This window comes from Danio aesculapii, chromosome 6, assembly GCF_903798145.1.
Source record: "Danio aesculapii chromosome 6, fDanAes4.1, whole genome shotgun sequence".
Lineage (NCBI taxonomy): Eukaryota > Metazoa > Chordata > Actinopteri > Cypriniformes > Danionidae > Danio > Danio aesculapii.
In genome coordinates, this window is record NC_079440.1 from 37187869 (window position 1) to 37200188 (window position 12320).

A 12320-nucleotide genomic window follows, 5' to 3' on the forward strand; every position below is an offset into this window, starting at 1 on the left:
CCAATATTAATTTTGGTAAAAACATGCACTAGTGTTTCATATTAATTGAAATATATGTAAACGACGCATATAGGACCTTTTTATGTTTCCTTTACAAATATTATTGAGAATATTCCATATAAAATAACTAAGCTAACATGTATTCTAATCTCATATATAAATCATTTAAATCGTTAATGGTTGTAGGCCTAATTTACAGTAGGCTTTTTATTAAGAAATGAAAAAATCCTACTTAATATTATTAATAATAATAATAATAATTATTATTATTATTATTATTATTATTATTATTATTATTATTAAGTGGGATATTGTTTATTTATTTTTAAAAGTCTACTTTTACAATTTGACACATTCAAACCACTGCAGAAATCTTCTAACTAACAGGCCCATACAGATACATTTCTTAATAAATGGGAGAACATGCAAACTCCACACAGAAACGCCAACTGACCCAGCCGAGGCTCGAACCAGCGACCTTCTTGCTGTTAGGCGACAGCACTACCTACTGCACCACTGCATTGCTAAAACTGAACCGTAAAAATACTCTGAAAGCAAATTACACCTAAGAGAGGTGACTTTAATGTGTTTTTTTTTTCAAATCATTCCAAGTTGACATGTTGGAATGTTCGAAATGAATAGGGCATAGGGGGGATAACTGGGAAAACACAACAGTCAGAAACTATGCTTCTAACTACAGCTCTAGAAGTATAGTTGCAAGCGTACAAGTTTGCGATGCAGTTCGCGAATGTTTGTTGGAAAGACGGATTTGGGAAATGCCGGATTTGGGAAACGGATCTTGCGACCTTAGTTGGCTAACAATGGTTTTTGGAAACGCACCCCTGGGCAATTTCCCATGCCTAAATCCGCCACTGGGACTACTACAGCATATATAAATAAGACATTATAATACAAGTTCTATTATAAGTTTAATAATTAGACACCTTAGAACTTTTATTAACCAATCAAGGTCAAGCTTTCATCGGCTGTGTAGTATGGTGGAATAAGCAATGACAGGCTGTGGCTGCTGTAATTTAAACTCTGATATTTTAAATATCATGTACTGTTTGAAAAGCAATATGGGATGGAGTGAGAAAATAAGGACAAAACCTTTCCTTTCAAAACAATCACTACATAAAATTTACAAAGAAGCTTTCAAACATTCTTGATTGACTTTTTGTAATGTTAAGATATCAGAACAAGTGAGATAATGCATTATATTATGTTCCCACAGATCAATGGTAAGAAAAGTTTAAACATATCCTTGCTGGAGCCACATACAACATACACATTTCAGATCAGGAGGAAAATAAACCAAACCATGGGTCTGTGGAGTTACTGGAGTCAAGCAAAGGAAGCAGAAACCAAAGAAGAAGGTAAATAATAAAATATGATTTCTCATAAAGTCCTGCGTTAGGTCTCAACTTGCGTAATTACAATGAGCCACTTATTTTCTCTGTCTTTTCTCAAGTCATTAGAAACCGTAAGTTGGATCAAATGAATGTAGGTAGTTATGTGCGTTCTGGAAATAGCACTTCAGAGTATGATGGTGTTAGATATGTTGACTGTTTTGATATCAGATAGTGACAGTTCTTTGTCAGCAAGTCTTGAAATAATGGGAGCAATAAAGTAGAAGCAAACTTGAATGGTTACAGATCAAACAGACCTTTGATTATCTTTTAATGTTTCTTGACGTAATTGTGAAGTGATTATGGTAAGTACAGACCTTTGATGACTTAAGTGGAGATTATTTTAGAGAAATACACCACAATGCAATTTAAATGAAGGTACACAACTTTTCAAAAGCCTCACTATTTAGAAAGTCACATTAGTATTGAACAGTTCTTAAAATAACCATTATTTTCTAAAGAATATTTTGTTAGTCTAAGGCCTGTTTCAGAGTAAACGAATAAGCAGAACATAAGCTGTGTATATTTTAGGATGAGAACAGCAGAAATGGCAAGGAAATAGACAACTGAAAGCACAACTAAAGCTTTTTAAACACAGAAACTTTTGTGCAATGTACATCCCAGGGATCAGGGATGCAAACAAAATGTTTTTTTTAAAGGTAAAAACATTGAGTGGATGAATATTTGTATTAAAAAAATACTTAAACTTAGGCCTTAGCATGCTCAAAATCTCACAGAACTGTGCACACAGGGTCAGGCAGAAGTTCAGAAAGACTTTCAGATGTCTCCCGAAGCTAACCTTTTTTCATCTCAAACTGGAAAGACAAAAATCTATGATGGATCTTACAGGCTACCTTAGAACCCATTGGTCAACCTAATTCATAATCTTGTGCAGTGCTGTGCTCTGGCATTGTTGACACGACAATGCCATAGACAGAAGAACCATTTTGAGTGCTTTTTACTGCACAGTAAAATAACAATTTAAATAGCAACTCTTAGTGTAAAGAATCTGAAGAACCCTTTTCAACTAGAAATACTGTAATCTTTTGTATATTGGAGAAGTTCTGTAAATGATTATTGATTATGGTTATATTAAGGTTGTGAGGAGTACAGTACATATAAGTAACTAAATTATACACAAGATGGTAACATAACTAATTTTGTTTATTTCTCTTTAGCTCCTGACAAGGTCCTTGACTTCTGGTACCTCCGAGAACTGAAACCTTCACAAAGTGAAAAGTGTTTCCGCATATTTTGGAAGGCACGTAACCCTTTATTAACCAGAATCATGCTTTTATTTTTAATCTTAATGGTTTATTTAGTGGTAGGCTATAGACAGATTGCTACACAATCCCCTCCCCCTCTACTTTACTTTCATTTGGGCTCTTAAAGGTCAAGCCACTACTAAGCGACAACATGCTTAGTGTGAATTGCATCTTCCCAAACTCAGTTTCAGTTTACAAAAAACTGAGTAGTGGCTTAAAAGAAATGATGGATTTGAGAACTCCAGTCACATTTGTGCCAGACTAACTGAGGTATTAAAAGTGAAAAATATTGAATTGTACAAGTAAAAAATGGCTGATTTACATTTTCTTTCCTTTTAGGAATTAAGTGTGTCAGATGCCAAGGGGAAAATTCAACAGTATAATATTACTGTGAAGAAGGGGAACTCAAAAGAAATCATTGTAGTTCCACGCCGAATAAATGAGAGCATATGCTGCTCTGACTGCTCTGTTTCAGTCTCCGCAGTGAACTCGATGGGTCAATCTCCTGAAAATTTTATTAAGCTTCAAACTCCACGTAAGCCTACTTTTTTTTGTAAGAAAGGCAATGTGCTAGCCATATTACTGTGGTTTTATTTAATGCATGTGATTAAGCCAGGTTTTCTGTTCACAGACCTTGTTTCAGGTCTCCTGTCCCATAAGTCATTGAGCAATCATAGCATTGCCCTCTCCTGGCCGAGACTTGCCATTGCAGGCAATAGAACCGAGTATGTGGTGCATTGGTATCCTGTTGGAGACATTGAGGAGATTCAGTGGATTAGGGTGGTGGACACCACAGCCAATATTACAGGCAAGTTTGATTGGATGGTTTGTTTTCATAAATGAAAATTATGTTGTAATTTATAATCTCCAGGCTGGGATGAAAAGTTACAGAAGTTTCTTTTGTTGAACCTTTTATTACTCTGTCTCTCCAGGTCTCCGACCTCAAGAATGCTTTCAGGGTGCTGTTATGGCTCTGACCTCAAATGGTCCTGTGGTATCTAATAAAGACCTCTCCACATGGCAGTCAGGTTGGAGCCTTAATGCTTATTCTGCAATATGTATATCTCCATCAATGATTAAATCAGTATAACAGCACACTTTTGTTCAAATGTTTACGCTCAGTAAAATTTGTTTACTATTTTTTTGGAAAGAAAATTGTTACTTTTACTCAGCAAGAATGTATCAAATGCGCTATATAAATACACACTAAATACCCAAATGCGTTATATAAATACACACAATACATTTTATTCAATGTATTACCTATATATAAATGTGTATTTTCAGTATACTATTAAAAAGAAAATACCGGTTTTCAAAGTGATGCCATAGAAATAACTAAATTTACAGTACCTTTCAGTAAATAGTTCTTACGGTAGATATTTTCTAAATCCATATAAAGAAAATTGTAGTAGTCTAAATTATATTTTCCATAAATATATATATATATATATAAATATATTTAATAAATGAATAAAGATTTATCAAATAAAAAAAAAAAATTAAATTTCTGTTCTGTGTCTTTAAAATTTACAGCTCCAGAACAGGGTCCGGTTCCTCAACAAGTAAAGAAGAAGACTGAGAGTCTAATAGTAAAATGGTCTAAAATTCCTCAAGAAAAGAGAGGAGGCTGTTTGAAAAAATACACCGTCTACTTGATGGACAAGTCGAAGGGGGAAATACACCATTACAGTAAGACAAATAATCTTGCAGTAAAAAGTAGTAGCTGGTGGATAAATGCATACCGTAATGATAAACAGTCTTGAGGTTTTCTCTTGTTAATCCATTTCTTTTTTCTACTTTGAACCACTTTTCAAATTTCTTTATGGTGGGCGTATTTATGGGCTTTTTCAAATCTACACTAGAGGTCAAAAGTAGAGTAAACAAAAACAAGTAAACAACTATATCGGTAGACCTCTGTATATTCATTTGAATCAGATTTACAGTAACACATCTAAAAATCAGGTAAACAAAACCAGAGTAAAGATCACTGAAGGGTTAGATTTTCATATATATTTGGCTTTACCATTGCTGGGTGGCTCGGCAATGTGTTAGCAAGATGACCAAAGTTCTTACGCGGAGAAGACTTTATTGAAGATTAGTGTAGTGCAGTTCTTTAGCAGCGATGTTAACTCATCGTGCAGCAAGAATATTAACCTAGAGAATCTGTCTGTGAGACAGTACTTTATAATAGTTACAACAAAGGAAATGATGACACCCCTGCAGAGTCTAAACAAGACAGCTGATACCCAACTGGAACTTCCTAAGAAACATGGTTCTATTGGTTAGGTCACAGTTTCTGTAGAGCATTTTCAGATGCAAAGAAAACAACCCAGCAAACAATCTTGTGTTTAACAGACGTCTAATAGACATCTAAACGTAGACAGCTTAGCTAAAACAAGGCTAAACTTGGGTGTCAGATAAAATCTAATAGACTAAGAATAGCCCAAAATAGTCTAATAGACAGGCTTTATGTGTGTAGTCATTCATTTCTGTTTATTTGATGACTAGTTTAGTTTTGGGCTATTCTTAGACGTCTATTAGATTTTCACTGACAGGCCAAATTTAGCCAAGACGACTATGTTTAGACATTTATTAGACATCTATTAAAAAAAAAAGCCTGCTGGGAAGCAACACAATTTCTCAGAGAAGGGATGTAAAGTTGTTTTGATTAAAGAATATGAGAGCACATTAATAAAAAAATACCAAAATATTTCATGCTTAAATAAGTACTGATTTCTTTAACGTCGATTACATGTTCAGTAATATTAGTGCTAAATAACGTGAGTAAAGAGAAACTTTCTGATGTAGTGCTTGACTTTATAGGTGTGGAATATCCATTGACAGAGTATATCATCAGTGGTCTGTCACCAGGACAGTGCTACAATCTGTGGGTCACGGCCTGGACAGATGCTGGAGAGGGACCCAGAGGAAGTGATCTCCCATTCTGCACACCAACAGATAGTATGTATTTGTGTGTAGATCCTCAAAAATAGTCATGACATTCCAATGCTCTTCATATTTTGCATATTAGAAGTTAGCTAGTTAGAAGACTGCACTGAGAAGAACAGTGTTCAGATTAGCATGTTCCCTATGTAGTGTTCACTGAACTCGAAATTTACTTCACTTAAAAAAAAAAATAGCACCAGATTGTGTGGAAGTGTGAAGGGTTTATTTAACCATAATCATCACATTTGCAAACAAGTCTTATCCCACATGATTTTACACTCTTTGTTGAACTAGAATCAAGGCAGAATTTGCCATGATGTCCTTCACAGGACATGTCAAGTATGGCCAAATGGTACAAAAAAATATGCAGAGCAGTAGTACACCTGGACCAGGTTTCCCATATAGAAATCTGACATACTGTATGGCAATATATGCAAACCGCATTTTAAACATAAATGATCATACTTGGATTTTACAAAACTTCTGCCAACGTTTATTTACTTCTCTTATTTCAAACCTGTTGAACAAAAAAAAGAGAGTTTATTTTTTAAAAATTGGAAACCTGTAACGATTGATTTTCACAGTAGTTCTTTTTCCTTTATAGAAGTATATGGTTACAGGTTTTCAGCTTTCTTCAAAATATCTTCTTTATTGTTTAATAATGAATATAAAAAGAATGTCATAAAGGTTTGAAACAAATAATGGGTGAATAAATAACGGGAATCATTTTTTAGTTAACTATCACTATAATTATATCTCAAGCAACCACAGAATTACAAATACGTACATATACAGTTTAAGTCAGAATTATTAGCCCCCATGAATTATTAGCCCCCCTGTTTATTTTTCCCCCAATTTCTGTTTAACAGAGAGAAGATTTTTTTCAACACATTTCTAAACATAATAGTTTTAATAACTTATTTCTAATAACTGATTTATTTTATCTTTGCCATGATGATAGTAAATAATATTTGACTAGATATTTTTCAAGACACTTCTATACAGCTTAAAGTGACATTTAAAGGCTTAACTAGGTTAATAAGGTTAACTAGGCAGGTTAGGGTAATTAGGCAAGTTATTGTATAATGATGGTTAATTCGTAGACAATCGAAAAAAAATATTGCTTAAATGGGCCAATAATTTTGACCTTAATGTTTTTTTAAAAAATTAAAAACTGCTTTCATTCTTGCCGAAATAACAAACAAGACTTTCTCCAGAAGAAAAAATATTATTAGACATATTGTGACAATGTCCTTGCTCTGTTAAACATCCTTTGGGAAATATTTAAAAAAGAAAAATAATTCAAAGGAGGGCTAATAATTCTGACTTCAACTGTATGTTCATATATTAACTATTAAAACTACAAATAAGCACATATATGTTCAACTATTAACCTATTGGAATTAAAAAAAAAAAAATATATATATATATATATATATATATATATATATATATATATATATATATATATATATATATATATATATATATATATATATATATATATATATATATATATATACATATATACACACACACACACACACATATACATTTTCATTTATATTTACTAATAAACTATTAAAACCACAAATATACACGTTCACATATATTAACTATTGGAATTAGTGTGTGAGTGTGAATGAGTGTGTTTCCCAGGGACAGCTTGCAGCTGGAAGGGCATCCGCTGCGTAAAACGTATGCTGGATAAACTGGCGGTTCATTCCACTGTGGCAACCCCAGATTAATAAAGGGACTAAGCCAAAAAGAAATTGAATGAATGAATGAGTTACAAATATTAGAATTACAAATATGTACAATATGTTCACATATATTATTAACTAGTAAACAAATAGAATTACAAACATGTACATACAGTATATGTTGACAAATATGAACTATTAAACTATTAGAACTAGAAACATGTACATACATGTTCACTATACCTGTCAACACTCCTGTTTTTCTTAAGCATCTCTCATATTTCACACATCTTCATCCTATTTTGTTATGTCTCCAAGGAAACTCCTGGAATTTGTATGGCCCAATGAATAATCACATCAGTTCTAGTCCAGGTTTGTCCAGTTGCCAGATATTGTATGAAGTTCATAACCTCACAATTGACAAAATATTCTGGATTAAAAGCATTTGTGACCTCAATATGGCAACCTCCAACCATTTGAATGGCGACAGTACCAAAGTCAGTAATAGAAATGGAAAAAGTCAGGTGGTAGCTGGACAGAACAAATAAATTTATTGTCTCTAAGCCATTGAAATGATGCCCACGCTTACGCTTTACACACAGTGTAAGAAAATGTAAATATTATAAATATTACTAAAATTTGGATCAATCTGTGATATTAGTTATCATTTATTATAATAAGTGTGTAAATTATATAGTACTAAAAAGTGGTTTATGCTGGCAATTTTCCATTTATCTTTGCCATTTCTTAAACACTTTTGGGTAAATCTCTCTTTTCAGCAGAGAAACTACTTTCCCTCGTGATCTTGGCTGGTGGAGCAGTACTCTTTTTCTGTCTTTTCCTCCTCTGCATCTGTCAGTTCTCCTCCGTTCAGAGAAGGTAAGACATGGTCGATGCTTTAAATCTAATGCAGAAATGCTGTTTATGTTATTTACAACACAAAATGTCTGTTGTGTTTGATAGATTCCTAAGTTGTTTCCAGTGTCTGCTGCCTAGAGTTATTCCAGATCCAGCAAACAGCAAATGTGCAAAGACTTATGACAAGGTAAATGTATGGAGATGGCTACACTACACGCTATTTACAAAGCATTTATGGACAATATAGGCATGTTTTCGAGTGACCCATTTTGATTTTTTGTATATTATCTATTATCTTATCAGTAGCTGTTTGTATACGGGTTAAAGGTCTGCAACATTTCAGAGATGAAAATGTACAGTAAATGCAAAACTAGGAACCTTTAAAAAACATATGATCTATGTTTGAATTTTTCACCAAAAATTAAAGTTCATCAAAATTGTCACCATAAAGTCATTTCAAATGTCTCATTTGAGAACAGAAAGTAAGACTGATGGTGTCTTTACCAACTTAATATAATATTAAAAAAAATATGAATGTGAAAATTAATATGTGAATGTGAAAATAATCTAGTTTTTTCTTCAGCACTTTAAAACCTGCAGCTTTAAAGTATTCTTCGAAAACAGACTTTCCTAAAGCCCTGTTCAAATTACATGATTTTTACTGTCGGTTACAACAGTCAATGTGTCAGATTACGTGAATTTGCTTTGAGTAAATCTTGACATGTTGTGGATAACAAATATGACAGACTACGTGCTGTTTCACAATCAATCATCGGGATGTCTATGACGCAAATTCTATCATCAAAATACCACATACATTACCAATGGCTTTGAAATTGCCTACCAAGTGTTTCCCACAAACGGCAGTTTCCTCCGAATATTTGTTTCCTGAATGAAAACTGTAGATTCATTCTGCGCCATCAAGAAGTGATTTTTGGAGCTGCCGGAGCGGTTTCACCACAACAGCTTTAAATAAAGCCGTAGACAGCCGGTTCAAAGATATACTCATGCAAAATTATCTGTTTGCATGGTAATTCAGTCCAGTACTCACTCACCAGGCTGCAGAAGAACCTCAGCTATTGGTTGCCAATATTTAAAGTTTTATTCTTTTTTATTCACGCTGCATGAGCAGAATTTGCTGGTTACGAACCCCGACGAGTCAAGTAAAATGACATTCAAACTCACATTGTTAGCATTTAACACTGAATAAAACACATGAGGTTTACTTGAGGTGATCATTGTCATTTATCCTGTTGTTTACCTGTGAGAAATAGAAGCCATTTCTAAAATAGAAATTTCAGGTGTTGGTTAGAACAAAAACTCCTTTTAGTATGGACAATATTTCTTCTATCGTGTGTTGTTGCTTTTAGTTAGAAAACAGTTCAAATCAGCCTTAAAATCAGGCTCATTAGTCAGGCACACTCACGTTAATCTGGCAACCTGTGCTTGCGTGGACTCGTCAGAGGAGCGAAGTAAAAATGAGTTTTGATCTAGGAGTGCAATACCTAGTTCAACCACTGGGTGTCAAACTTACATACTGCATCGTTAACGCTGTAGAAGAAGCAAACGAACACGACTAGTAACATTACAAATATTTATGTTTTTAATTTTGCTTTTACAAACATTCAAAAGCTTGAGCTTTTAAAATGTCAATTCCTTTTTAGGTTTCCTATTTAGGTTTATTTTGAAAGTTTTGTTAACTCACATATGTTGGAAATTATGTAAATGTGACTGTAACTTCAGTGGAAACATTCCATTTCCAAACGCACTTAAAACATTTCTTGCACATTGTTGAGTTATCACAAAACTTATATTTGAATTTTATGGTTAAGTTCCACAACGGTAAGTCATTTAAGTTTGGGCTGACATGAAGATTGAAGTTGAGTTCACTCAAAAATGACACACTATTTACTCATCCTCATGTCATCCTCTGTTGAACACAAAGGAAGACACTTTGTGAGAAAGCCCAAAACCTGAAATAGGATTACCATAGTAGGAAAAACAAATACTATGGAAGTCAATGGTTGTAGGTATTTAGCTTGCTTCAAAATCTTTCTTTGTGTTGAAATGAAGAAAGAACAAGTGAAGGCTGAGTAAATGATGACAAAATATTCGGTTTTGGTGAACTGTTCCTCTAATAAATTGTGTTAAAACGTTCCCTTTTACGTTCCCTTTTCTATTTACAGTACTGTAATATTTTATATTAGGTCTGGGCGATATGACAAAAAGCGATAACCATATGAACCACATGGCAGTTTGCTTCTCCGAGAGGAGAACAGATCTGCATTTGAGGAAACGGGAGCTCATTTTAAACACTTGTGTGCCATGAATCACATCACCTGAACTAGCAACACAAATCCCTCGTGAGCCAAGCGACACTGTGTCATCCTCACATTCTCGTACAGTGTATCACCTTCCTTTTGCTCACTCAAACACTGTTATTTTTGTCAGCCGTGCTCCTCAGTTGTAAGATCGCATTTGCATGCATATTGAAAAATAAACTAACAATCCTGTCTATTGTCCAGAGAGTCTCTCATTAGCACTGATTACCATTAACAATAAATTTTGTGACACCACCAACTAAACCATGGAGCATAATATGAAACGATAGGCTTATATTTCATATTACACAGCCCTAACAAATGGAATTAAGATGTGTAAACCAGAACTGTAATCATTTGTTCCTCTAGGAAATTCTATTCTATCTTCAACAATGTGACTCCAGCATGAGTGAGGAGCCTGAAAACGTGGAAGTGGAGGAAGTTCCCTATCACCCCAGCTTCACCTGCACCTACATCAAAAGCATCTCTCAAGAGTCTGACTCCTCGGATGCCACGCAGATCACCAGGAACACGGACATCTCCGGGGACTACATCTCCACACACGGAGCAATAAGTGGAGGAGAGGAGGAGGACGACGAGGAAGAAGAGATGGGTTTGGATGAATTTGAATTCTTGCCAAGCATTCGCAGCTCTTTCCTGGAGCCCCTGGTTTCGACCGGAGGGAAGCTGACACTGGACGTGGTGAAAATAGACTGCAGTGAATTCCTGGATTGCACATGATCGTCCATCGGCATTAAGATTTGACCAGACTGTAACTGTAATATTGGTGCTGAAAAGTAATGATGGAGATCACAAACATCATTACAAAGACATATTTGCTAAATGAGCATCTTAGTCTTAATCCCAGCCATTCCTAAAAGAGGACAAGCGACTCATCTTTTTTCATATTGTTCTTTTATATGAAGGTGAAATGGATCATCCAAAACTCCATTGGTTTGGTTGAGTGGAAGCAGAACAGAATGCTGTTGACTGAAAGAAGGAGACAAGATGTCGGCGCAATAGCCTAGTGGTTAACGTGCAGACATATGGTGCAGTAGCATGTCAGGGTGTCCTGAGTTTGAATCCCGGCTTGAGGACATTTTCCTACCCCCCTTCTCTCTCCAACTTCGCTTCCTGTCTCAATGCTGTCCTATCTAATCAAAAAGGCCAAAAATAAATCTTAAAAAAGAAGAAGGGGACAAGATGTAAAGTCAGTATGGAGAAGAAGTTCCAATAGTCTTCCTTATTGTGATCTATATGTGAGCAAAATGGCTTCTTGAACAATCAGGAACTTATTAGATGGCTGTGGTAGATTGGATGTGCTCTTGGTAGATCTCAAGTTACAGTGAGAGCTCTGTGTTGAAAGAGTTTCTTGGCAGGGCTCAAAGTGTACATTTGATTTTAGCGTCTTGACACACCAAAATGATGGTTGAGCCATTGGTAAGCATCTATCTGGCAAGTATGCTCACATTGGAAGCATGTTCAGCATGTTGAAATGACATCAAAGCTGTCCATGAATCAACAAACTCTCGTCGAGATCATAGTTTCTTAGTCGGTGCACATAAATAAAATCATAAGTGATGAAAGCGAGTAAGTAATTCATGATGGGTTTCTTATCTTGTGATTTTCTCAACTGAAGATATATTTATAACATGAGCTTCCTGCAATAAGGAAAATGCTGAAAATACTACTTTGTTTACTGTTTGTATTACTGTAGTCCTAGTTTTAACTTATATTTTGGTGTTTATGCTGAGTTTTATTAATCTGATGTTGGGTCCAATATGGGCAAACCTGGCTTGGTTTATATTTGACTGA

At 34.7% G+C, this 12320-nt stretch overlaps 1 protein-coding gene across 1 annotated transcript in view; it reads left to right on the plus strand.

The window, feature by feature from the left end:
• Nucleotides 1-12320, plus strand: part of il12rb2 (interleukin 12 receptor, beta 2a) — a 19867-nt gene extending 7547 nt beyond the window's left edge. The window contains exons 7-16 of the mRNA XM_056459090.1: nucleotides 1235-1376; nucleotides 2588-2670; nucleotides 3014-3209; nucleotides 3306-3482; nucleotides 3607-3702; nucleotides 4211-4366; nucleotides 5501-5638; nucleotides 8106-8205; nucleotides 8290-8371; nucleotides 10875-12320. Of these exons, the coding sequence (XP_056315065.1) occupies nucleotides 1235-1376; nucleotides 2588-2670; nucleotides 3014-3209; nucleotides 3306-3482; nucleotides 3607-3702; nucleotides 4211-4366; nucleotides 5501-5638; nucleotides 8106-8205; nucleotides 8290-8371; nucleotides 10875-11246 (1542 nt within the window). The 3' untranslated portion in view covers nucleotides 11247-12320. The remainder of the gene's footprint in view (nucleotides 1-1234; nucleotides 1377-2587; nucleotides 2671-3013; nucleotides 3210-3305; nucleotides 3483-3606; nucleotides 3703-4210; nucleotides 4367-5500; nucleotides 5639-8105; nucleotides 8206-8289; nucleotides 8372-10874) is intronic.